Source organism: Perognathus longimembris, chromosome 3 (genome assembly GCF_023159225.1).
Source record: "Perognathus longimembris pacificus isolate PPM17 chromosome 3, ASM2315922v1, whole genome shotgun sequence".
Lineage (NCBI taxonomy): Eukaryota > Metazoa > Chordata > Mammalia > Rodentia > Heteromyidae > Perognathus > Perognathus longimembris.
This window is the reverse complement of record NC_063163.1, coordinates 29,153,402-29,177,756: the sequence shown is the minus strand read 5'-3', so window position 1 is coordinate 29,177,756 and position 24,355 is coordinate 29,153,402. Positions and strand designations below refer to the sequence as shown.

The 24,355-nt window shown below is 34.7% G+C and overlaps 1 protein-coding gene across 1 annotated transcript; it reads left to right on the top strand.

Moving 5' to 3' along the window:
* The first annotated feature begins 1,873 nt into the window (after window positions 1-1,873).
* On the top strand, window positions 1,874-23,071 carry LOC125347860 (guanine nucleotide-binding protein G(I)/G(S)/G(O) subunit gamma-10-like). The gene is made up of 3 exons (XM_048340804.1): window positions 1,874-2,093; window positions 8,185-8,189; window positions 23,063-23,071. Exons 1-3 carry the CDS (start codon window positions 1,901-1,903, stop codon window positions 23,069-23,071), a joined length of 207 nt encoding a protein of 68 aa, XP_048196761.1. The 5' UTR covers window positions 1,874-1,900.
* Window positions 23,072-24,355: the final 1,284 nt, after the last annotated feature.

The following is a 24,355-nucleotide window of genomic DNA, read 5'->3' as shown; positions in this document are numbered from 1 at the left end:
CATGGAGGGTCTAAGTAATTGAATATTGGGCAACATTAAAAGCTAAGAGTGTTTCTCTGGCCTTGCTTGATGCTTAAACTGGCTTAGAATTATACATTGTACTGTGACCTTTTGTTTCTTTGATTCAATTCCATTATTATGATATATGCTTATATTTGTGGATGTCTGTACTTAAAGATATAGATAGCGATACATTTAAATATGAAAACAAAATCAGAGATTCAAATGGTTAAAAGATTTGGTAAGAATTACTTAGATTTGCATTATACTTTTCATTTTTATCCTTAATTATTTTGAGAGATATATACGGAATATTGGGAGGGGGGTTACTCGCTTTAAGTAAGCCAGTTGGCGGTGATTTGGAGCTGGTAGAACTATTACTAATTTAGTTCCCCTCCCCCCTCTCTCTCTTTCTCTCTCTTTCTCTCTCTCTCTTTCTTTCTCTCACTCTCTCTCTCTCTCCTCTCTCGGAAAATATTGCTAAATAAATTATAAAGCCGATGACTTTTTTTGTTACAGTCCTAAAAGAGATTATTATCTTGATAGGGTCTTAGGAATCCCGCAACTAGGGAAGGTAAAGTTGGGTATTTTTGAAGTTTTGAGTCACCTATAGATCATCGTCCTTCCTTTCTTCCCTCCTTCGTTCCCTCCTTCCTTTCTCCCTCCCTTCCTTCCTCCCTTCCTTCCTCCCTTCCTTCCTCCCTTCCTTTCTCCCTCCCTTCCTTCTTCCCTCCCTCCCTCCCTCCCTCCCTTCCTCCCTCCCTCCCTCCCTTCCTCCATCCCTCCTTCCCTCCCTCCCTTCCCTCCCTCCCTCCCTTCCCTCCCTCCCTTCCTTCCTTCTTTCCTTCCTTCCTATTTAACTTACTACTCCTGGGATTTGCCCACTCTGGCCAGGCTTCAGTCTTTAAACTTGTATTCTCAAGGCTGATTCCGTTCTATAGCACTTGAGCTGCAGCTCCACTTTGAGCTTTGGTTGGTTAGTTGGAGAAAGCCTAGCCCAGCAAGAAGGCCCCTGACACTTTCTTCTAGGCAAGCTTCAAATTATCATCTTCATATCTCAACCTCCAGAGTAGTAAGGATACCGGGTGTAACTCTGGGTAATTTGAGCTCTTTAGCTTAAAAGGTACATATGAATTGATAATGCTCATGACTTTAAAACAATCAAAACATTTACCCTATCTTCACATTTTTAGCAACTATATATTATAACCTGGTATAATGTGCTGAATATGTCTTCCAAAAACCTATACATGGAAAGTAATAGTATTTGAGTGTGGCCTTTGGGGATAATTAGGTCATGGAGGTGGATTTTTTTAATTGCTAATAAATACCATGAATGCCTTTACTTAAAGAAACCTCAAGAGAGCTGTCTTGCTGTCATATGGCTATGTGATGGTACAGCACAAATTGTCTAGAAACCAAGGAGAATGTCCTCATTGGTATCAAATCAGCCTTCATTTTTCATTCTCCTACCTCCAGAAATGTAGTAGAAAATATCTGCTCTTTAAGACACTCAGTACAAAATGTATTTGCTATCATAGCTTAAATTGACTGATGCATCTAGTATATCCTTCTAAATGAAGCACATAATGAAGTGATAGAATACAATAAAGCCTAAAAGTACAAAAGATGCATTAATATGTCTGATAATGCAGGCATGTTCACTGCCAGATCCTTTAGGGGTTGTCCAAAATTAGTAAGATAAAAGTATTATTCCAGAAAAAAAGTTGCATATATATCAAAATGGAGAAGGAAACAATTTAATATCTATTATGCATCCACAAACATGCATACATGGTGCATAAGCATAACTATAGGTCTGGATAAAATGTAAAACAAATATTTATATAAATTGGAAGAAAGAGACCCCACCGCCCTCGGGTACCCCACAGCCACCGCCATGTCCTCCGGGGCCAGCGTCAGCGCCCTGCAGCGCCTGGTGGAGCAACTCAAGCTGGAGGCCGGCGTGGAGCGGATCAAGGTCTCCCAGGCAGCCGCACAACTTCAGCAGTACTGCATACAGAATGCCTGCAAGGATGCCCTGCTGGTGGGCGTTCCCGCAGGAAGCAACCCCTTCCGGGAACCCAGGTCCTGTTATTTTAAATAGAAAAGAAGTTCGCTGAGGAATGCCTTCAAGTACAAAGTGACGAATGCCTCCAAGTCTCAAGAAAACACTTTTCTCTAGCCAAATGACTATTAGATCTATTTCACATCTTTTCTGTGGCCTGGTTTTATAGGCAGATTTACACAGAAATTAACGATTTTCTACTCAACTAAGGTAACTGAGTGAAGGAGTACAGTTCTAAATAATAATGACCTAGTTCTTTTGCTGAAGTGATTTTGTATTAAGACAGCCACCCTAGCCACCAAGTATACCAAAATACACCTCTTTCATAAGAATTTCTGGTTTTGCTATATCTGGACTATTATGTATGTTTTATTTACTGGATGTTTACATTTAGGAAGGAAAACATTTTTGTTTATTAAAACAATTGAGTATTTGTAACGTGTTCCTAAGACTTTTATACTAGATACAGTTACTAGATAAAGTATAAAATTAAGAGGAATAAATAGGCTTTACTAACCAAAAGATGTCTTTTTTCCTTTACATGAAAAGCTTTTCTTTTTTTTTGGCCAGTCCTCGGCCTTGGACTCAGGGCCTGAGCACTGTCCCTGGCTTCTCTTTGCCCAAGGCTAGCACTCTACCACTTGAGCCACAGCGCCACTCTTGGCTGTTTTCTGTATATGTGGTGCTGGGGAATTGAACCTAGGGCTTCATGTATACGAGGCAAGCACTCTTGCCACTAGGCCATATTCCTAGCCCAAGATTTTCATTTTTAAATGAGAATGTAATTTGTTTTAAACACTAAACTTTGGAAATGTATCTCAGTAAACTTGAAATTATTAATGTTAATGATGTGTATTAGTTTCCCCACCTTGTATATGAAGCAGATTTGTCCTTTTTCTTAAGTTCTTATACTTTACAGTTGTGGTTGTACCTTAAAAAACTACTTATTTTGTCTTTAAAAATGCTTAAATTGTTACCTACAAACAGAACTTTTCAAATGGTTAAAAACAAAGTAATGTGAAAATAATACAACCAAAGGAATTCTTCATGTCACAAGGGTTTTACTTGGAAGATGTGCCTTTCATTTATTTTGGGGATACTTTTAGAAGAAGACTTTCTGTAATAATCTTTGAAGAGCTTGGAAATAAAATTTGTCTAATTCATAAAAAAAAAATAAAATAAAAAATAAAATTGGCAGCTCTTCTAATCTTAGAGATCATAGAGCTAAGGATTGTCTGCCTGTGCCTTTTAAGCACCTTAATTTCAATAATGTACTCACATTCTCAAGAATTAGAATGTCAATAATGTTTCACTATAAAATCCAGACCCCTGGGGCTGGGAATATGGCCTAGTAGCAAGAGTGCTTGCCTCCTACACATGAAGCTCTGGGTTCGATTCCCCAGCACCACAAATATGGAAAATGGCCAGAAGGGGCGCTGTGGCTCAGGTGGCAAAGTGCTAGTCTTGAGTGGGAAGAAGCCAGGGATGGTGCTCAGGCCCTGAGTCCAAGGCCCAGGACTGGACAAAAAAAAAAAATAATAATAACCAGACCCCTAAATTTTAGAGTAGCCATCAAAAAGAGGGTACATGGAGATATAAGGGTAGTCCTCCCCACAAAATAAAGTCAACTATTTTACCCTAATATATTATTTTTTTCTTCATGCTTCAATCTGTCAGATTTAACTCCTTCCTATTTCTGAAAGAATTTGGACATATATGTACATACATATATTTATATATATATATGTGTGTGTATATACACATATATGTACCTCCTATATATAATTATTTTATATATAATATATTATATATTTTATATATATAAATATTTTATCTAATGAGAAAATTTTTCATGATATGTGGTCACGGTCTCTTCTTTAAAATAGAAATTGCTCATTAAAAATAGGTAAAAGTATTTTAATCTTGGTTTATTACCTATACCTAATATTACAAGTATTAGGCATTTAAATAAATTGATTTACTCGAGGTATATATATATTTACATGCTCTTAAAATATATTGTTGCAAACAGAAAAAGATGCCATTGAAATGGATAGATTTTAATTTTTGTAGTCTTCACACTTTGCTAAAATATCCAGGCCTTTCGAAGCATTGATTTCTCTGTGCTTGGAACATCAAGAATTATTGTGCTCTCCTGCTGCTGATTGTGCTTACCCTGATCTTTTTAACTTCTATTTGCTTGCATTAGCATGGACTAATACATTTTTTATTAGAAACTGCATCTAATGTTCATTTCATACTTGTTTTTGTTCTAGTAATGGTTTCTATGTTTTGAGACCCAAGCAATCTAAGGGCTGTGTAATTGTATAAATGGAGGATCCTAGGTATAATGCACAAACCATTTTTGATCCAAAGTTATAAAAGTTTAATTTTCATGATTTCTTACATGACCTCTCCACTAGCACAGCTTAATTGCACTTCTAAGGGAGGGACCATATATCAACTTGAGGAGAAGCATGCCCTTTTAAGCTAAAGTCTGCCACCCTGGAGTTAAGACAGATTTAAAAGTGGCAAATACTTTCACTGTCATTTTTTAATTACAGAGCAAGAAAGAGAGAGAGACAGAGACAGAGACAGAGACAGACAGACAGACAGTGGAGGGATTTACTTAAATATTGATTGAAATAAGTGTTTCTAGGTGACATCAGTGCTTTAATGGGATATCTACAATAGAGACAGACAGTGATTATTGCAGGAGTAATGACAAAAAGCTAAAACAATGGAAGATATATACGAAACAAAATCAAAGACACATCTTTGAGAAAGTTCTTGTGAAAGAAATATAAACCATTCATAAAATGCAATATATTTTCTAGAAATTGAAATACTACCATTAATTTTTAAATGATACTGCATTAAAAAAATCTACTGATCACCAAGCACATTTTTCTTGTGTCTTGTTTTATTATTTTTAATTTTATTTTTATGAAAAGGTGATGAGCAGGGTGCTAACAGTTACATAACTTAGGCAATAAATACATTTGTTTTTTAATCATTATCTCATCCCTCATTATCTCCCACCAACCCCTCCCTATGCCCATCCAAATTGTAAGGTTATTATCCCACAGTGTGGAGTATCAGTGTTGTGTTGCTTAATCCTTTACCCTGCTGATTCAGTGATTCCCTTTCCCTTTCACATACTGAATACTTTTGTATACAAGAAACAAGGTACAAGGGAAACTAAGAGAAAGAAGAAGGAAACTCTTGTTTCCATATGTTGGAGTTCATATTGATTATCTTCATTATATAAGGTCCTATGCACCAAGTCATTGGGTTATTGAGATCCTTTCTTAAGACTATCATATAATTCTTAGAAATGAAGGATATCATAGACATTATCAAGAAAAAAAAAAAAAAAAAAACAGATGCTGGCAGGGATGTGGCCAAAGAGGAACACTACTGGACTGTTGGTGGAAGCATAAACTTGTCCAATCATTCTGGAAAACAGAAGGAGGTTTCTCAAATGACTAAACATAGACCTCCAGCAGCCCTACTCCTGGATATTTACCCAAATGACCACAAACAAGGCCTTACTAAAGCTACCACCACACCCACATTGATTGCAGCATTATTTACCATAGCTAAAATATGGAACCAACTCAGGTGCCCCTCAGTAGATGAACTGATCAAGAAGATGTGATATAGATAGACAGGAAGACAGATAAATAGATAGATAGACATACAGACAGACAGAAAGACAGATGGATTGATAGAAAGACAGACAGATTTGTATGTTTACAAAGATTATACAAAAACCATAATGTAAGGGCAAACAACACCCACCTCCCCCACACACACAATGGGATTCTATGATTCCATCAGAAAGACTGGTATTGTCTCCATCCATAAGGTAAAAGAAAGTCTTGAAAAAATATGTATGTATTAAGTGAAGTAAAACAGACCCAAAGAAAAGTAAGTTGCAATCACATTTTCTTGATGGACATTTCTCAGACATGAACTCAAACAACTTATTATTATTATTAATAACAGAAGTATGACTCATGGTATGATCCAAAACTGCTATATACACAGGAAATGATGAGAATGGAAGAGATGATGGGACAGCAAATGTTTTGATCCTTGAAGTTAAGGAAGTTAACATAAAAGTGTAGGTAATTAGAGGTTTATAGAGTTCTTTCATTGTAATGGGAAATGGAAAGAAGTGCTAAGAAAATAAGATTAAAAGGGGCATTTGAGGAAAGATATGGTGAGCTAACAAAGAGAATCCTGAAGTGTATTTGAGGATTAGTTTTAGTAAATTGAAATCACCTCCTAGACTAGAATATGTTTGGTTCATATTAAATTTGGGAGAGGCATATTAAAGTATATTGTAAATAAATGCAATTATGGAATCAGGCCTATTGTGTTAGTGACAAAATATTGGGAACAGGAAATGTCATGTTCATTTTCTCTCAATCTGTTGACTAATCTGTTTCAAATCCTGACAAATTTTGATAGCTGTTTGCTTCTGTAATTAAGTGAATATAGAACTTATGGTTTCACAATGAATCTATGTATATATGTACATATAAGTGTGTATATACTATGTATGTATACTCGCAAATATATGAATACATATAAAATATATTTATACTACGTATAAACTATGCATAATATTCCTCCACAGCTTGTAAGATTTAATGGGGGTATGGTTTTACATTTGGTGTATCATCAGATACATTTATTTGTTGATTTGATTGGTTTAGACCTATCTCTAAATCTATTGGTTTAGAGAATTCAAAGAAGAAAAACTCAGTAAATATAGTTGCTGGGTTTTACTTATTATCATGAATCAATAACTATACTCTTATTTACATTAATTTTCTAATTTATAAAATGAAAGTTTCATAATTACTTGTTAAAGTGTTCTAATAATAAGAAAACTGAAGTTAAATTCTTATATATCATGTTGCAAAAAATGTCCCATGTGTATCTGCAGCTTCTATTATTGATGATGTTCTTTTATCACTTTCCTGTGATTGTATATACACTATCTCTTAATCTTATCTGAGTATATTGGAAACCGTGTATACTGGTATTAGAACTAGGAAATTGAAAGGGAATACCAAAATTGAGAAACACGGGGTTAAAAAAAAAAAGACAACTACAAAAGCAATACTTGCAAAACTGTTTGGTGTAAGTGAACTGAAAACTCATGGGGGGAAAGGGAAAGGGGGAGGAGGGAGGGGGGAATGAGGAACGAGGTAACAAACAGTACAAGAAATGTATCCAATGCCTAACGTATGAAACTGTGACCTCTCTGTACATCCGTTTGATAATAAAAATTTGAATAAAAAAAAAAGAATCAACTACAAATATGTCAGAGACCTTGAGGTAAAAGCAGATGCCCTGACAATATTACAGGAAGTGATAGAGAACACACTAGGACTTCCCTGGCACAGGTCAAAAATTCCTACAGGGGATATGGCCTAGTGGCAAGAGTGCTCGACTCGTATACATGAGGCTCTGGGTTCAATTCCCCAGCACCACATATACAGAATACGGCCAGAAGTGGCGCTGTGGCTCAAGTGGCAGAGTGCTAGCCTTGAGCAAAAAGAAGCCAGGGATGGTGCTTAGGCCCTGAGTCCAAGTCCCAGGACTGGCCAAAACAAAACAAAACAAAAAAAGACAAAAATTCTACATAAACATGCAGACACATAACAAATAATAGAAAGGCTGGTTAAATGAGATTGCCTTACATTTCAGAGCTTCTGAGTGGCAAAGGAAATAGCTAGCAAGATAAAGATAAAGACCACAGATAGGGCTGTACAACATTGCCATACAACAGGCATGGGCCTGATATCTATAATATAGAAAGATCATAAATACATACATGCATACATACATACATACATACATACATACATACATACATCTTTCAAATGCATATCCTTAAAGAAACAACCACCCCACTAGAAAGTAGGCTAAAGACATAAAGACAGACTTTTCAGAAGAGGAAATAAGAATGGCCAATCGACACAAGAAGAAATTCTCAACATCTCTGTCAATAAAAGAAATGCAAACCAAAACAACATTGAGATTATGTACCTCACTCCAGTTCAGATTGCCATTCTTAAGAAATCCGATAAAAACAGGTGCTGTGGTGGATGTGAACAAAAGTGAACCCTACTACATTGTTGGTGGGATTATAAACTTATTCCACCACTCTGGAAAGCAGTATGGAGTTTCCTCAATACATAGAGCTCCCTTATGACCCAACAACCCCACTTCTGGGCATTTGTCTTAATAATCACAAACAAGGGCACACTAAAGCTACAAGCACAACCATTCCTGAATCATTATTCACTATATCTATGATATGGAACAAACCCAGATGCCCCTCAATAGAAGACCTGATCAAGAAAATATGGTGTATATGCACAATGGAATTCTATGCTGCCATCAGAAAGAATAACATTGCTCATAACAAAGAAAATATTTGAAAAAAAATCATTTTAAGTGAAGTAAGCCAGACTCAAAGAAACATACGCCCCATGGCTTCCCTCACTTGTAACAATTAGTATATGTCTAGGATGGTCCTAACAGAGGATCACAATAGCTCAATACTTATGTACACATGACCATATAAAACTATTCTTATTGAAACGAATTTCAAGATATAGGAAAAAGAGTTTTTGTTGGTTTGATTGATTTTGATATACTATTTGAAGTTATTTCATTTTTCCCTTCCCCCACTGTGGTTAAACCCGTTGGTGTGTGTGTTCTGTACATATATACATATATATACACATATATATAGTGTCTTGTATATAACTTTTATCTGATTTGGGGATAGGAAGGGGAATAACAAAATGATGACAGAGAGGACAAAGGGTGAACCAATGCAACAGCAATACACACAAAACATTATGTTTGAGAATTCACAAAAACCAAAATATGGAAACAACCCAGATGCCCCACTAGCAATGAATGGATCCAAAAAATGTGGTACCTGTACACAATGGAATACTACACAGTGTTTAGAAATGATAAAATTATGGTCTTCACATGGAAATGGTCCGTTCTTGAATAAATAGTGTTGAGCATGACAAGCTTGGAACACAGAGAACAAAGGTGCATGGTCTTCTTTAAATATGATTGTTGGGGGGCGGGAGAACAGTAGAGATCAGGTCTGCAAAATAAAAAACTTCTTTTCTTTTTAAAACAAATTTTATTATCAAACTGATGTACAGAGAGGTTATAGTTTCATACGTTTGGCATTGGATACATTTCTTGTACTGTTTGTTACCTTGTCCAAATGGTAGTTCCACATGTTTGGGTCAGCGACTTTACATTATGTACCTAATTCCAAACAACTACTCAACAAACATAAAAAGGTCTAGGATATACCTATCAGAGAATCACAATAGCTCGACAGCTATGTACATATGAATATGTAAGATGATGCTAAGCAAAATGAACTCCAAGAGAAGGACACAGGAGGACTTTTTTGTTGTTGTTACATTTAATGTACTAGTTGAATTTCCTTTGGCATATCCCACATGGTTACTGTGTATGATTTTTGTCACACTGGATATTGTATATATGCTTACGTGAACTAGGGAAGGGAAATAAAAATGAGGGAGTATGTTACAAATATGACAAGAAATGTACTCACTACCTTATTATGTAACCATACCCGCTCTGTACATCACTCTATCAATAAAATTAATTTTAAAAATTGTGTTTGAAATGAACTTCACAATTTGTGGGAAGGGGAGTTGAGGAGGCAGGGCATATAGGAGAAATACCAGGGAGGGGTAATAATATTCAAGAAAAAATTTACTCTATACCTTATTTCTATAATTGTAAACCCCCTATACATCACATTTACAATCAAATAAAACTAAATTTAAAAGATGATTTGAATAGTAGTGCTTTATTATGGTAATATTATTTAACATTAGTCTTATTTACAATACCATGTATGTTTTTATCTGAAAAAATTCACATAATATATGCAAATATGCATATAAATACATAAATAACTATATGTAATGATTTCATATTATAAAATAATGTTTCCTTACAATGTATTTATTACATACGTTTATGTTTGTGTATATGAATATATGTGTGTAAATATATATATTTAATGAGCAGATGTTAAAATGTCCACTAATGATTCTTGTCCTGTAATGCAATGGTCATATTTCTCCCTATACTTATTAAAATGTGCTCTTTCATTGTGGGAATATGTAAATTTATATGGAAATGTATTAGAATAGAGATATAAAGTAGTTTTATAAAATTGTTCTCCAAAAAAAGAGAGAATTTTTTTCTTACAATGGAAACTAGATGAAAAGAATCACATATTACAATTTAAAAATCATTCATGAAACACTAACATTGTGAATCAGCAATTCACAGACTGATAAAATACATTTATAATTCTAATACTGGAAAAAATGGACTGCTCTTCAGAATATGTGAAGAACTTTTCTATGAGAAAAGAGAAATCACTGAATGCAAGTCATTGAAGTGCTTGAGCTAACAAAAGAGGAAGAAATTAACCTAATTTAGTATTCATTTGAAAATATGTTACACTACTGATTGAGTCACTTGGGAACCAAATATATGGTGGAAAATAAACATCTGAGATCCTTTGGGCAGTGACTCACATAACAAGGGTGAGCAGTAGAACTTCGGGTTACAAAAACAGAGAGAGTAGCAACACAATCTGTTGTAACAAGACTTCACACTAGGGAAAAAAAATCCAGGATATGGTTTACTTTCCTCAAGGAGTTTTTCTGCCAACATTGCCTACAAAAAATAATAATAATAATAATAATACAGTGGTCAGAAAAGGTAAAGTCTGGCAATCACATTTGGCTTACTTGTTGCTTGCACACTACCAGGAAAGTGTAGTCTCAGTTCAAAAATCTGCGAGTTATTACTGACCACTTCTTGTTGCTCTCCGATATTGACATGACTTTTTATAATATCCTCTGAAGGATTTCATTTTTCATTTTCTACCATTTTATTGCGATTGCTACCATTACATGTATTACACCTATATTCGTTATTTAAGTGTCAGTATTTACTCAGTGAATAAAATTGTGTGTGTGTGTGTGTGTGTGTGTGTGTGTGTGTGTGTGTTTCGGAGGAATCTCCATACAGCTTTCCAGAGTGGCTGAACCAGTTTACATTCCCACCAACAATGAAGTAGGGTTCCCTTTTGGCCACATCCCCTCCATTTTGCATTACTTTTATAGCCAGTGACATAGAACACGTTTTCATATGTCCCTTGGCCATTATCATTTCCTCATCAGAGAAGTCTCTTTTTAAACCTTTAGCCTACTTGTTGAGGGGCTGTTGGTTCTTTGGAGTTTTGTTTTGGAGGAATTTATTTTTTTTTAGTTGTGCATATATTTTAGATATGAGGCCTTTGGCCATTGTATGGCCAGTAAAGATCTTTTGCCAATCTGTGGGCTTTCTGTTAAAACAGATACCCTGAAAACACTACAAGAAGGAGTAGGAGAAACAACACTTGGGCTACTTGGCACAGGAGGAAACTTCCTTAATAAAGGCCCAGAAATGCTACAAATCAAAGAACGGCTGGACCAATGGGACTGCATCAAACTGCAGAGCTTCTGCAGGGCAAAGGACATAGCTCTTACTTTTAATCAGTCTATATTCGTGCATGACTTGTGACTAGGAAATCTCTTCTCTGCTTTTAAACTTTAGTAACTTATTCAGTATTTACCCAAGTATTATATATAGGAAGAACACTGTGTCCAAACGTGAAAATGTGTCTTGAGTCCAAAAAATCTGCATATTTATTTATAATACTTAAAGAAGAAAATATACAGTCTACTAAATAAGAATTTATTAATTAGCATCCTGGAAGCTGTATATTCTTAAAACACGCTGGGTCACTCTAAGCATCCAGATATTGAGAAAATGTACTTTGTTCAGTTTTTTTCATATTTATCTTTTGTTGTTTGTTTTTCCTTTTGCTTTGATATATCATGTTGCTATGTCACCCAGGCAAGCCTCAAACTCAGGGTGCACTTCCCTCTGGTTCTTGAGCTCTGTAATTATGGGAATGTGCCACCACACTTTGAAAGATGGTATTTCTTAACAAAGTCTGTATTACATATTTCAAGTTATTAAACCATGCACCAGTGGCTCACACCTGCATAATTAGGCGATCTCAGGAGACTGAGATTTGAGATGATCACTGTTCAAAGCCAAGCAGGGCAGGAATGTCTTCAAGACTCTTATCTCCAATTAACCTTCAGAAAAATAGAAGTGGCACTATGGCTCAAAAATGATAGAGCACTAGCCTTGAGCAAAAGAGTTCAGGGACAGTATAGAGGAACTGAATTCAAACCCCATGACTCACACACAAAAAAACTATTTATAAAACAGAAGTCATATTTATATGTGTACATATACTTAAGGACATAGTAATATTTCATTCTTAATTAGAATATCTGTTAAATTATACCAACAAATAAAAATGAAGAATTCTTTTATGAGGGTTGCTTAATATACCTATACAGTGGTAATATTTCCAAATGATTTAGAAATACCCAAAGAAGAGGGTTGGTTTCTTCCGAAATTGAAACCTTTTGATATATATATATATATATATATATATATATATATATATATATATATATATATATATATATGTAATGTTTTCTTGATTATATCCAAGCCTGCTTAAATACTTTAAAAACATAAACATTCATTCACACTTTGTCCCACTTTTTCTGTATTCTTTCTTACAAATCACAATATACATACACTTGCATATGAGACAAAAGGCACGTGAATTAAAAAAACAGGGACAGAGGAGGAAAAAAGCTCAAAATAATAAATAAATAAATAAATAAATAAATAAATAAAAGCAACCTCTTGTTTCCCTTTATTGGAGTTCAATTCAATAAGTGTTATTTTATATGATTATGATAGCATTGCTATTGAGCCCTTGGGAACTTCTTCTAAGTACCTTGTCGAAGTGGGGAATCAGGAGAAAGGAGTTAATGTTGATCTTGCAAGCTATGACCTTTGCCGTGCAGAAGCTCTGCAGTTTGATGCAGTCCCATTTGTCCAACCTTTCTTTGATTTGTAGCCTTTCTGGGTAACTGTTAAGGAAGTTCCATCCTGCGCCAAGGATCCCAAGTGTTTCTCCTACTCCTTCCTTTAGTGTTTTCAGGGTGTCTGTTTTGATTTCGAGGTCTTTAATCCATTTGGAATTGATTTTGGTGCAGGGTGATATATAAGGATCTAGTTTTAGTTTGTTGCATGTGTTGAGCCAAGCAGTATGGAGATTCCTCAGAAGGCTAAATATAGAACTTCCCTATGACCCAGCAGCCCCACTTTTGGGTATCTATCCAAAAGACCACAAACAAAATCATAGTAATGCCACCAGCACAACAATGTTCATTGCAGTACAATTTGTCATAGCGAGAATCTGGAACCAACCCAGATGCCCCTCAGTAGACGAATGGATCAGGAAAATATGGTACATATACACAATGGAATTTTATGCCTCTATCAGAAAGAATGACATTGCCCCATTTGTAAGGAAATGGAAGGACTTGGAAAAAATTATACTAACTGAAGTGAGCCAGAGCCAAAGAAACATGGACTCTATGGTCTCCCTTATTGGGAATAATTAGTACAGGTTTAGGCAAGTCATAGCAGAGCATCACAAGAACCCAATAGCTATACCCTCATGATCACATAAGATGATGCTAAGTGAAATGAACTCCATGATATGGAAACGATTTTTATATCACAGTTGTAACCACTTTCAACGTCCCATCTGTATCTGTAGCTTCTATTATTGATGATGTTCTTGTATCACCTTCCTGTGCTTGTACCTACACTACCTCTGTAATCTTATCTGAGTATATTGGAAACCGTGTATACTGGTATTAGAAGTAGGAGATTGAAAGGGAATACCAAAATTGAGAGACACGGGTTAAAAAAAGACAAACAACTACAAAAGCAATACTTGCAAAACTGTTTGGTGTAAGTGAACTGAAAACTTCGGGGGGGGGGAAGGGAAAGTGTGAGGAGGGAGGGGGTTATGTGGGACAAGGTAACAAACAGTACAAGAAATGTATCCAATGCCTAACATATGAAACTGTAACCTCTCTGTACATCCGTTTGATAATAAAATTTGGGGAAAAAAAGAGTTAATGTTGAAAAAAGAAATGTACTCATTCCCAGACTTATGGAACTATAATCCCTCTGAACATCCCCTATATAATAAAAATAAAAGGAAGGAAGGAAGGAAAGAAGAAAGGAAAGGAGGAAGGAAGGAAGGAAGGAAGGAAGGAAGGAAGGAAGGATGGAAGGAAGAAGAGAAGAAAGGAAAAAGGAAAGATTACCTAGAAGCATCTGCAAGTTTCATGGAAATGAAAACTCCACAAATTAAATAAATATAGAAACACACATTTTATTTTAGCAGATGGGAGAACTAGTCAAGTAATAGTTTCCACTTTTGAAAACACGCATGTATTTTACAAGTTGATTTAAAGAGATTGCTAATGTAAGAGATATTGATAAGAAAATTGTTTTAAATGCACAATTTAGAGGAAGAAACTTCAGGTTCAAACAAGAAAATAGTAATGAGTTAATTAACCCTTTTTTAGCTGTCATTTTATAATGCTGTTTTTCTTAGGTAATTGTCAAATGTATCTGGAGAGGGTGATGTAACTATATTAATCAAAGAAATTACAAAGAAGAGGTCAAAAACAGTTTACATTTATTTATTTATTTTTATTTTTATTTTTTGCCAGTCCTGGGCCTTGGACTCAGGGCCTGAGCACTGTCCCTGGCTTCGGCTCAAGGCTAGCACTCTGCCACTTGAGCCACAGCGCCGCTTCTGGCCGTTTTCTGTATATTTGGTGCTGGGGAATCGAACCTAGGGCCTCGTGTATCCGAGGCAGGCACTCTTGCCACTAGGCTATATCCCCAGTCCCTACATTTATTTTATAAATATAACAGTATGTATTTGCCTGACATGTTGCAAGGTATTAAACATCTGTGTTAACAAATATGTGTTGGTAAATTCATAAGTGAGTAAAGGATTTCAAATACAATCTATATAAAAGATTCTTTGGGATAAAAGTATAAACCTTCTCGTGCAATTTGTTCATTCACTCATTCAACTGAGTTAGATATTTACTAAGTATATATTACTTTATAGTCCTGGAGTACAATTTAGATAAGGCGGTAGATAGAGAAATTAAAAAAAAAAAACCCTCATTTTTCCAGAAGTTCACACTATGATATACAATACTCACTGACAAGCATAATGTAAGAAATAATGTTGGCATTAATACATACAAAGTAGCAAGTTCATGTGTATTGCTCCTGTATGACTTTAGAGGTACAATGACATACTTGACTCCAGAGTGTGACAGATGAGGATTGTGGATAAGATTAGGAGAGAGGTGTAGATAAATTTAAATTTAAATCTTGCCAACGTATCTAAATAGGGTATTGTAACAAGACCAAAAATCAAAGATTTCCATTAATGGACACATTCATTGAAATATAAAGAACCAGGAAACACCATAAGTACTTTGGGGAACAATGCAAACCTAGTACAGGCATCAATGAAGTATTTATATATGGGACCCAGATATTATTCTTTTCTCTACAAAACTATATAGGTTGTTAAAATATGTAGTGGACAATATCAAATAAGTTGAAGTCCAGGAATATAAACTCATGCAGATGTACTGGTAGTAAAAGCTACAAACTATTGGAGGGTAAAATATGCAATAATTTTATATATTTTAAATAAACACAGGAATCCAAAATCTCTCTCTCTCTCTCTCTCTCTCTCTCTCTCTCTCTCTCTCTCTCTCTCTCTCTCTCTTTCTCTGTTTTTACAAGAGAAACCCTGGAATTTTCCATTTGATTCCATAATGAAATGTAGCATGGTTCCTGCATTCCTAGTACTCTTTTGCTTTGGTTTTACTGATATGTTAGTTTGATAGGCTATACTCAGACTCAATGGGAGAGGTCTCTATGTCAAAATGCTGAAGAAAAAATGGTTAAGTGATCATTCCAGGTCACTTAGAGAATAATTAGCATTAATGCCACTTACATACAGATTAGAGACCTCTGGCAGCTACCTGTGTCCAGTCAAAATCTATTTTCTTGTTTTTGAGGCTGGAGTAATAAAAAAATTCTGCTGAAAGTGTGGCCCACAGAGAGGAAACACATTTATCTTTGGTCAATACATATTACTGGGCTCAGTGGGGCTTGAGAAATGGCAGTGACACCTCCTGTAATCAGCTATTTGTGGGCTTACTAAGATGCCTGTTGTGAAGCTGATGACATGCCTTTTGGCTTTTTGGTTAAGAGAACTGTTTATTCCGCTGTGAGAATCAGACAAGACAAATAAGGTTATGGCATAAGGCAAATTAAAGTTCATGTTCTTCCTCCATAGGAATTATTGAAAAGAAAAGGCTTTTTTTAAATCTTAGAAAATACATTTCCATGGACTATAACCTCAATTAATGGTGTTCACTTCAAAGCATATAGATGAACATTAAATGTACAACATATGTAAAATAGTCACGATTCCATATTACTAGTCTGTTATCTTCTTAGGGTATATATTGGGTTTGGAAAAATCTAAATTTGACATCTCAGAGGCCCAACTCTGATGGTAGAACACCAGCATTATGGTAAAGTACCAGACTGAGAGCAAGCACCTGGCTCTGAGCTCAAATATTAGTTCTGAAAAATAAAATATATTAAAACATGTAAATTCTCCATATACTACAATAAGCAACAAAGAGCATCAAGTAGGAAAATAGCATCTTTTTTAAAAAGTCTGTTTCATATTCATGATTCTTCATCATTCCTATTATATCTCCCATGTCCTTCTCTTCTCCACTGAAGATGGCTGAAGGAAATGCATTGAAGGCTGTTGAATAATTAGGATAAGGAGAGCAGGAAAGAGAGCAATATGTGAGGCACATATGACTAAATTATAGTATCTGTGCCTAAGAAATCATGTCTAATTGAAGTGTATTTGTGTGTATATGTATGTGTATGTGTGTGTGTTACCATGGTAAAATCCTTTTGTACAAATAATACACACTTAAAAGAATGAATCTTGGGAATGTAGAATAGCCTGTGTGGAAAGAAAGGAACAAGAGGAATGGTGACTTTTATGCATAAAGGAAGGTAAATATAATCTTAGTACTTTCCATGAGTATACGAAAAAAGAAATTTTTGAAATTGTTTTAAGAAGGAGAAAAAAGAGAAAGAAAATGAACGAAAGGGTTTGATCAGAGTATATTTTATGTGTAGAAATTTCAAAGTAAATGCTTCTTCCTTATTAAACCTATTATAAGATAATAAGGGGTCTATGATGATAGAACGATCTGAAAAATAAAAACCTTCACTATTGGTATGTTGTTGATCAGTATATTTAATATTTTCTGGTTTTATGAATCTCTGATTGATGAGAAATATTGCTCATACTCAGTGGTAGATGTAAATCAGTTTCCCCAAAAAATGCACATATGTTGTATTTTCATCTTTTCACAAAGGTTAATGCATTGCGCTTTCCAACCTTTGCTGAGAATGCTTCTCCATGCAAAATTCATCTAGTAGCAAAATTCATGTAGTAGCACATGTACTTAAATAAATGCAGTCCATCGAGTTCCACTGTATCACTGAAAACATGGTAAAGCTTTCCCCTCAATTTCTGTTCCCCTTCATGAGTTATAGGTAAATGTCAAATACCTTATAAGGACCGATTACATCCACAAGGCAGAAAACTCATTAACTTTACCAGAAGTATTTGCTGACACCTTTCTTTCTGACTAGAAAACCAAATTTAAATTACAAAAGCCTCATTACTACAATTTCAGAAGGGTCAATCCACAAATTGACTTTTGAACTTAAAAACTTAGATAAGTTTTTAGGCTGGCATTTCTCATTCCTTTTCTATGTTTCACGCTATTCACTTGTGTTTCAAAGAGCAAAGCAAATACAGCTTTACATACCATTATGCAGAGACTGAAAACTTTTAGACATTATATATTCTGAAAAAATAAATTATATTTTCATTTAGTATAAAATAACAATATGCTGTGTGGTTATGTATAGATCCTAATTTAGAGCAATTTATTGTCTAGATCCACTCATCAAGCTTAAGAAAAAGATACTAATTTGATCCTTATTTATACTTCCAGTCCCTTGTTTAGCCACATATTAACTTCTTATGTGGAAAGCTAAAAGAATTAACATTATTCACTTGTGTGTTGATCTCTGCAAGTCAAGTTCTATGCTAAGCATTTGTTTCACAAATATCAAATCTTTTCACTTTTCTTTTTTTTTTTTTTTTTGGCCAGTCCTGGGGCTTGGACTCAGGGCCTGAGCACTGTCCCTGGCTTCCTTCTGCTCAAGGCTAGCACTCTGCCACTTGAGCTACAGCGCCACTTCTGGCCATTTTCTGTATATATGGTGCTGGGGAATTGAACCCAGGGCCTCATGTATATGAGGCAAGCACTCTTGCCACTAGGCCATATCTCCAGCCCTTCACTTTTCAATTAGCTAAACTGGGTGCATTTTTTTGTTCCAATTATAAATGGAAAATATTTGAGGCCTTAGAATTTGTATTCTTCTAGATCAAAATGTCCTAACAAATTTTGCAACGTTTTAAAAGAAACAAAGCAAAATATTTATTCATTTCTAATTACTGTGGCCCTTTTACTTAGCTCTTTTAAGTATACTTTCAGTCTCTTCCAATGACAAGGGTGTTTGTAAAGGTGAAATGTTAATTACTAGAAGTAACAGGGTAAAGTGTAGCTGTCTAATTAACAATCTATCTCCATTACACAAATATTTTTGTTTCTACTAGAGCTGGATGAATCTGTCATTTTTATATGTTTTTCTCCATTAAAAAAAAAAAGAAAGAAACAGACCAAGTCTTCTCAAACTGTACTCAGTCATAATTATATCCAGCTAAGGTTGTAGTTCAGTGGAGGAGCACTTTCCTTCCATATATGAGGTCCTGGGTACCATCCCCAGTAATGGAGGAAGCAAAAAATTGTGATCTAATGGTGTTCAGTAATTTCTATGTGACCCTCTGTTATTTTGACATTGTACTTTGTGGTAAGCAAGAGTAAACCACATTATGATACTGAAGAGTCTTCTGAACTAATGGCAAGAGAAAGTGAATGTATGTCCATTTCGAAAGGTAAGTTTTAAGCATTTTTCAGGTCAAAATGATAATGGCCCACTAAGGAATCCATCCTAAGTAACTCAACAGCTTTATACTCAATGACTCCCAGACTTTTAGCAGGATTAGTATCATACTTTATTCCTTGAAAAGCCAATTTACTAAATTTATTTCCTATCTCCTTCCCTGAGAAAGCCTAATAGCACTTTTCTTTCTCTATTTTTTGAACATTATTGGGCATTTCAATTTTTTTCCTGTATTGTTTCTCTCTCTTTTCTCTCAGGCTAAAATGTATGGTTTTCCAATTTCTTGCTTTTGTGCTATAATTTGCCTCTCTCTAATCTGCACTAAAACAAATGAGAAGCAATGCCTAAGAAATGGTTCTTCAGTGTTCTAAACTTCCTTGCTTTTGGAGTTAAGAGAGGACTATAATGAGCTTCCCACTGTCAGGAAAGATAGGTGAATCTATAATTCCCTGACACATACAGGAATTATTTTCCATTTCAGCAAACTAAAGGTAGTGCTCTTCTTTTCTTGAAACTAGGGGACCATTTGTTGGCTTCTTTAAAAAAAAATGTTTTATGAGTAAATTTAGCTCAATGAGCTGAAGGAAAAGGTAGAAGTAAGTCAAGCTGATAGACAAAATGGAATAAAGGAGTCTTTCCTTCTAGTGCATTAAGAAGTACTCTATATTTTCTTTTTATTCATTACCTGTAGTTTGTCTCACTCTATTCGGAGAGACCTAAGTAATGAATGTTTTAGAGGCTTTTAGTAAAGAATTGATTTTTGCAATCTTGGAAGGAATTCAGAAGGAAAATGGTAGATTTTTGCACTTGGAAAGAGGAGTGTTATATTAACTAGAAAATTAACAAGATTGATTAATCCTTTCTCATAGTTGTAAAATATGTCAATTTTTTAAAGAAAAGCATATTTGAAATTATGTAATGGTGATATACAGAAGGGTTGTACTTATAAACCTCAGGTATTCAGTATATTTCTTTTTGAACTGTGCCACCCATTCCCTTGTTTTCTCCCAATCCTGCCCCCCTCAATTTGTAATGTTCATTTCAATATAGTGTCTAGTGATTATCACTGTTAAATTGGTTCACACTTTGTCCACCATTTACCTGCTTCATCTTCCCTTCCCTACATCAGATAAACTTACATACAAAACAAAAGGCACAGCAAATCAAATATTGCAAAAAAAAAAAAAAAAAAAAAAAAAAAAGAGAGGGAATCAAAAAAGGGGAAAGAAACACAGAAAGTAAAATAAGAAACCTCTTGTTTTCATTTCTGGGAATTCATTTCAATAAGTATCATTTTACATGATTACATGCACATAGCTATTTAGTCATAATGATCTTTTCTGAAGAATATCCTCCTTAGATCTTACTGTGTGAATGCTTAGAGTCCTGTTTAATTTATCATGGCTAAGGGCTGGGAATATAGCCTAGTGGCAAGAGTGTTTGCTTCCTATACATGGAGCCCTGGGTTTGATTCCCCAGCACTAAACATATAAAAAGCAGCCAGAAGTGGCACTGTGGCTCAAGTGGCAGACTGCTAGCCTTGAGTTAAAAAAAAAAAAATTAAAAAAAGAAAAAGTCTCATTTTTTTTCCAAGATAAACAAGAGTATCACATTTAGTACAAATTCATCAATTTTGATAACTAGTACCATTTCTCAATTATATTAGGTTCTTGTCAAGAGATTTTTTTCTTTATCAAATGATAAAAATGTTTTAATCCTGGGCTGGGGATATGGCCTAGTGGCAAGAGTGCCTGCCTCATATACATGAGGCCCTGGGTTTGATTCCCCAGCACCACATATACAGAAAATGGCCAAAAGTCGCACTGTGGCTCAAGTGGCAGAGTGCTAGCCTTGAGCAAAAAGAAGCCAGGGACAGTGCTCAGGCCCTGAGTCCAAGCCCCAGGACTGGCCAAAAAAAAAAAAAAAGTTTTAATCCTAGCTATATGTTTTCAACATTTATTTGCAATATAAATATACACAACAGGAAATTTTTAGTTAGATGAAAGAGTTAAGGAAAAGAATTGTTAAATAAAGTATTTTGTTGCATAAGTGATTCATAAGGTGAAAATTTTGAAGTATTTTAGGTTTTATTAATCTCTATAATAAGTATGATTTTAAGCAAAATTGTCCATTTAAAACACTGAGTGAAGTACAAAACACTGCTTTGAATATTGAAAATTATACCCTCTGCTATGGCTGCATGTCATATTGACCATTTATGAAAAGCACCAAAATCTGATTGATTTTTTTCTAAGTTTCTTAACTGGTTTCTTTGGCCAAGGTAGTTTAATTTTGGATAGAAAACACAGTACCTTTCTCTCCAAACCATCCATTTTTGACTTCTCATAATAATCTTATTATTTCTGTATTGCTTTATTGCATAAACACTGTTTTATTTTCATTTCTATGCATCCACAAATAATTTGTGGTTGTTAAGTAGTGCTTTAAGTTTCTGCTAGTCATAGCAGAGGATCACAAGAACCTAATAGCTATCTATGCCCCTATGAATGTATAAGATGATGATAAGTGAAATGAACTCCATGTTATGGAAATGACTGTTACATCACTGTTGTGATTACTTTCAACATGCCATGTGAAACCTTAGCTTCTATTGTTGTTGATCCTCGTGTATCCCCTTCCTGTGGTTCTACCTGCACTATCTCTGTATCTCATCTGAGTACCTAGAATACTGTATATACTGGTATTAGAACTAGGGAACTGAAAGGGAATACCAAAATCGAGAGACAAAGGATAAAAAAACGAACGACTACAAAAGCAATACTTGCAAAACTGTTTGGTGTAAACCAACTGAACAACTGAGGGAAAGGGGGAGGGGGAGGGGGGGAGAAGGTAACAAATAGTTCAAGAAATGTACCCAAGGCCTAAGGTATGAAACTGTAACCTCTCTGTACATCACTTTGACAGTAAATAAGAAAAAAGAAATTATTTACATCAAATAAAATCCCTAAGGATGTGAAAGTCAGCATGTATTTTAATGTAAGACTTTTTGTTGTCATTTCCCAGGGAGAAGTGTCTAAGAGATTAATGTTCATTGGCTTTTTCTCACCTTACTTTGTCAAGAGGATTGAATAGCAAAATGATGGTTTGTATTTTCATCAAGATTAGAAAGTCCTATGGGAAAAATACCTCAATCACCTTTTTAGGGTGTTAATGAAGTAACATTTGTATTAATGGTGTGAAAAGGCCCTTGGATTGGCTAGCCGACTGCCTTGGAGACATGGCTCCAGTCTTGAAATCAGCTAATTGCTCTCTGCTCAATGTAAATTGCTGCATGGGAATTTGACAATTTACTTGGGTGAGTACTCAATAATGACAGCATTATAAACCAGAATATGGTATCATTTATAAATTGTACTCCCCTTTTATGTGGACTTCAAAAAATAATAAAATGTGGGACATCTTGATTTGGAAGTTTCTTTGTAGAATGAATGGTTTCCTATGATGAGTAATAGTCTTTATTCCATGGACAGGATACATCTGTAGGCCTCTGGCAAATATAAAATTGTATGTATGAAAATGGGTCTGGCTGGTAAAAGGACAAATACTATGGTGAAAAGACAAATCAAATTTTGAATATTTATATTCTTCTAAAAACTCTAAATGATGGAAATACATAATGCATTTTTTCTTCTGTCAGCTGGCATTACTATAACTAGGGCAAAATTTGAGAAATCATTGAAACTCCATAATTCACATATTCAAATATGGACATTTAGTTATTCATATCTACTTTGAAAACGTCCTTTATAGCTATTTTAAAGAAATAAAGAAGTCTTAAATGATAACAATGTTTAAAACTCAAACAATGATGTCAGCAAAATCAAATAAATCCATCAGTTGTTAAGCCTTGGGCTCTCATAGTTTGAGTGAAATTTAAATAAAGCCTCCCCTCATCTTGAAAATTTCTGTGAAATGCTATATTTTTTCTGTCTTCCTAGTTCAAGTTCATCCACTAATTTCTACCAATTATACATGAATAATCATAGAATGGCTAGCTGTTACTAATCAAGTTATTTTGCAAAGATTTGGAAGAAAATATTTATATTCATAATTTATTAACCAAACTTCAGACAAAGATATTATGTAAATTAACAAAGAAATTCCAGTTTGAACACATAATGATAATTCCGTTAATGTAGAAATGAACCCAAGTATAGTCCATTCTTTAAGACATTTATTATTTCATGATGATGATGATGATGATGATGATGATGGGGTTTTAACTCGGGCCTCACCCTTGCTCTACCTGCTTACTGAGTTGCTGCTCTACTACTGAGCATATTACCAGACCTACATTTTGCTGATTATTTTGGAGTTGTACACTACAATATTCCTCTGCCCATGCTCCCTCGAGAATGAATATCCAATGGAACTGTAAAGCTAATTTGTAAATAGTACTAAAATAATGGCAAGTTTTTTGGACATTGTTTTAAAAATCCTGACTTTACAAAGGCAGAAAAGAGCATAAAAAAAAAAAAAAAACTTAAATAGTTCTCATTGTGAGATTGTCTTTCCCATGAACTGTTTAGTTTTCTGTATTTATTTCTTGGTTTAGGGTACTACCAGAAAAAAAAAAATGTAATGGCTTGTCTTTTCAAATTCAGGTATAAGTACATGAAAATAAAAGAAAATCAATAAAGCATGAAAGAACTGTCTTTTTGGGAAATCTTGAACTCAAGTTCTAAGGCTACTAATGCATTAACACAAAGGAATCAATAGATAGAATTAACATATTCATTTTCTAGTAATACTTGCAAAACTGTTTGGTGTAAATGAACTGAACAACTCATGCGGGGGAAGGGAAAGGGGGAGGGGCAGGGGGAAGGGGAATGAGGGATGAAGTAACAAACAGTACAAGAAATGTATCCAATGCCTAATGTATGAAACTGTAACCTCTCTGTAATTCAGTTTGATAATAAAAACTTAAAAAAATAAAATATTCATTTTCTTATTTGAGGCTATTATAGAAATACTAGACATATGAACTATGAATTTATGATTTAATTCCTCATTTACTTGCATAATAGTATATAAACATTTAAC

What these genes read in the sequence shown, in the direction of transcription:
- LOC125347860 (XM_048340804.1), top strand. Translation starts at nt 1,901, where the DNA reads ATGTCCTCCGGGGCCAGCGTCAGCGCCCTGCAGCGCCTGGTGGAGCAA.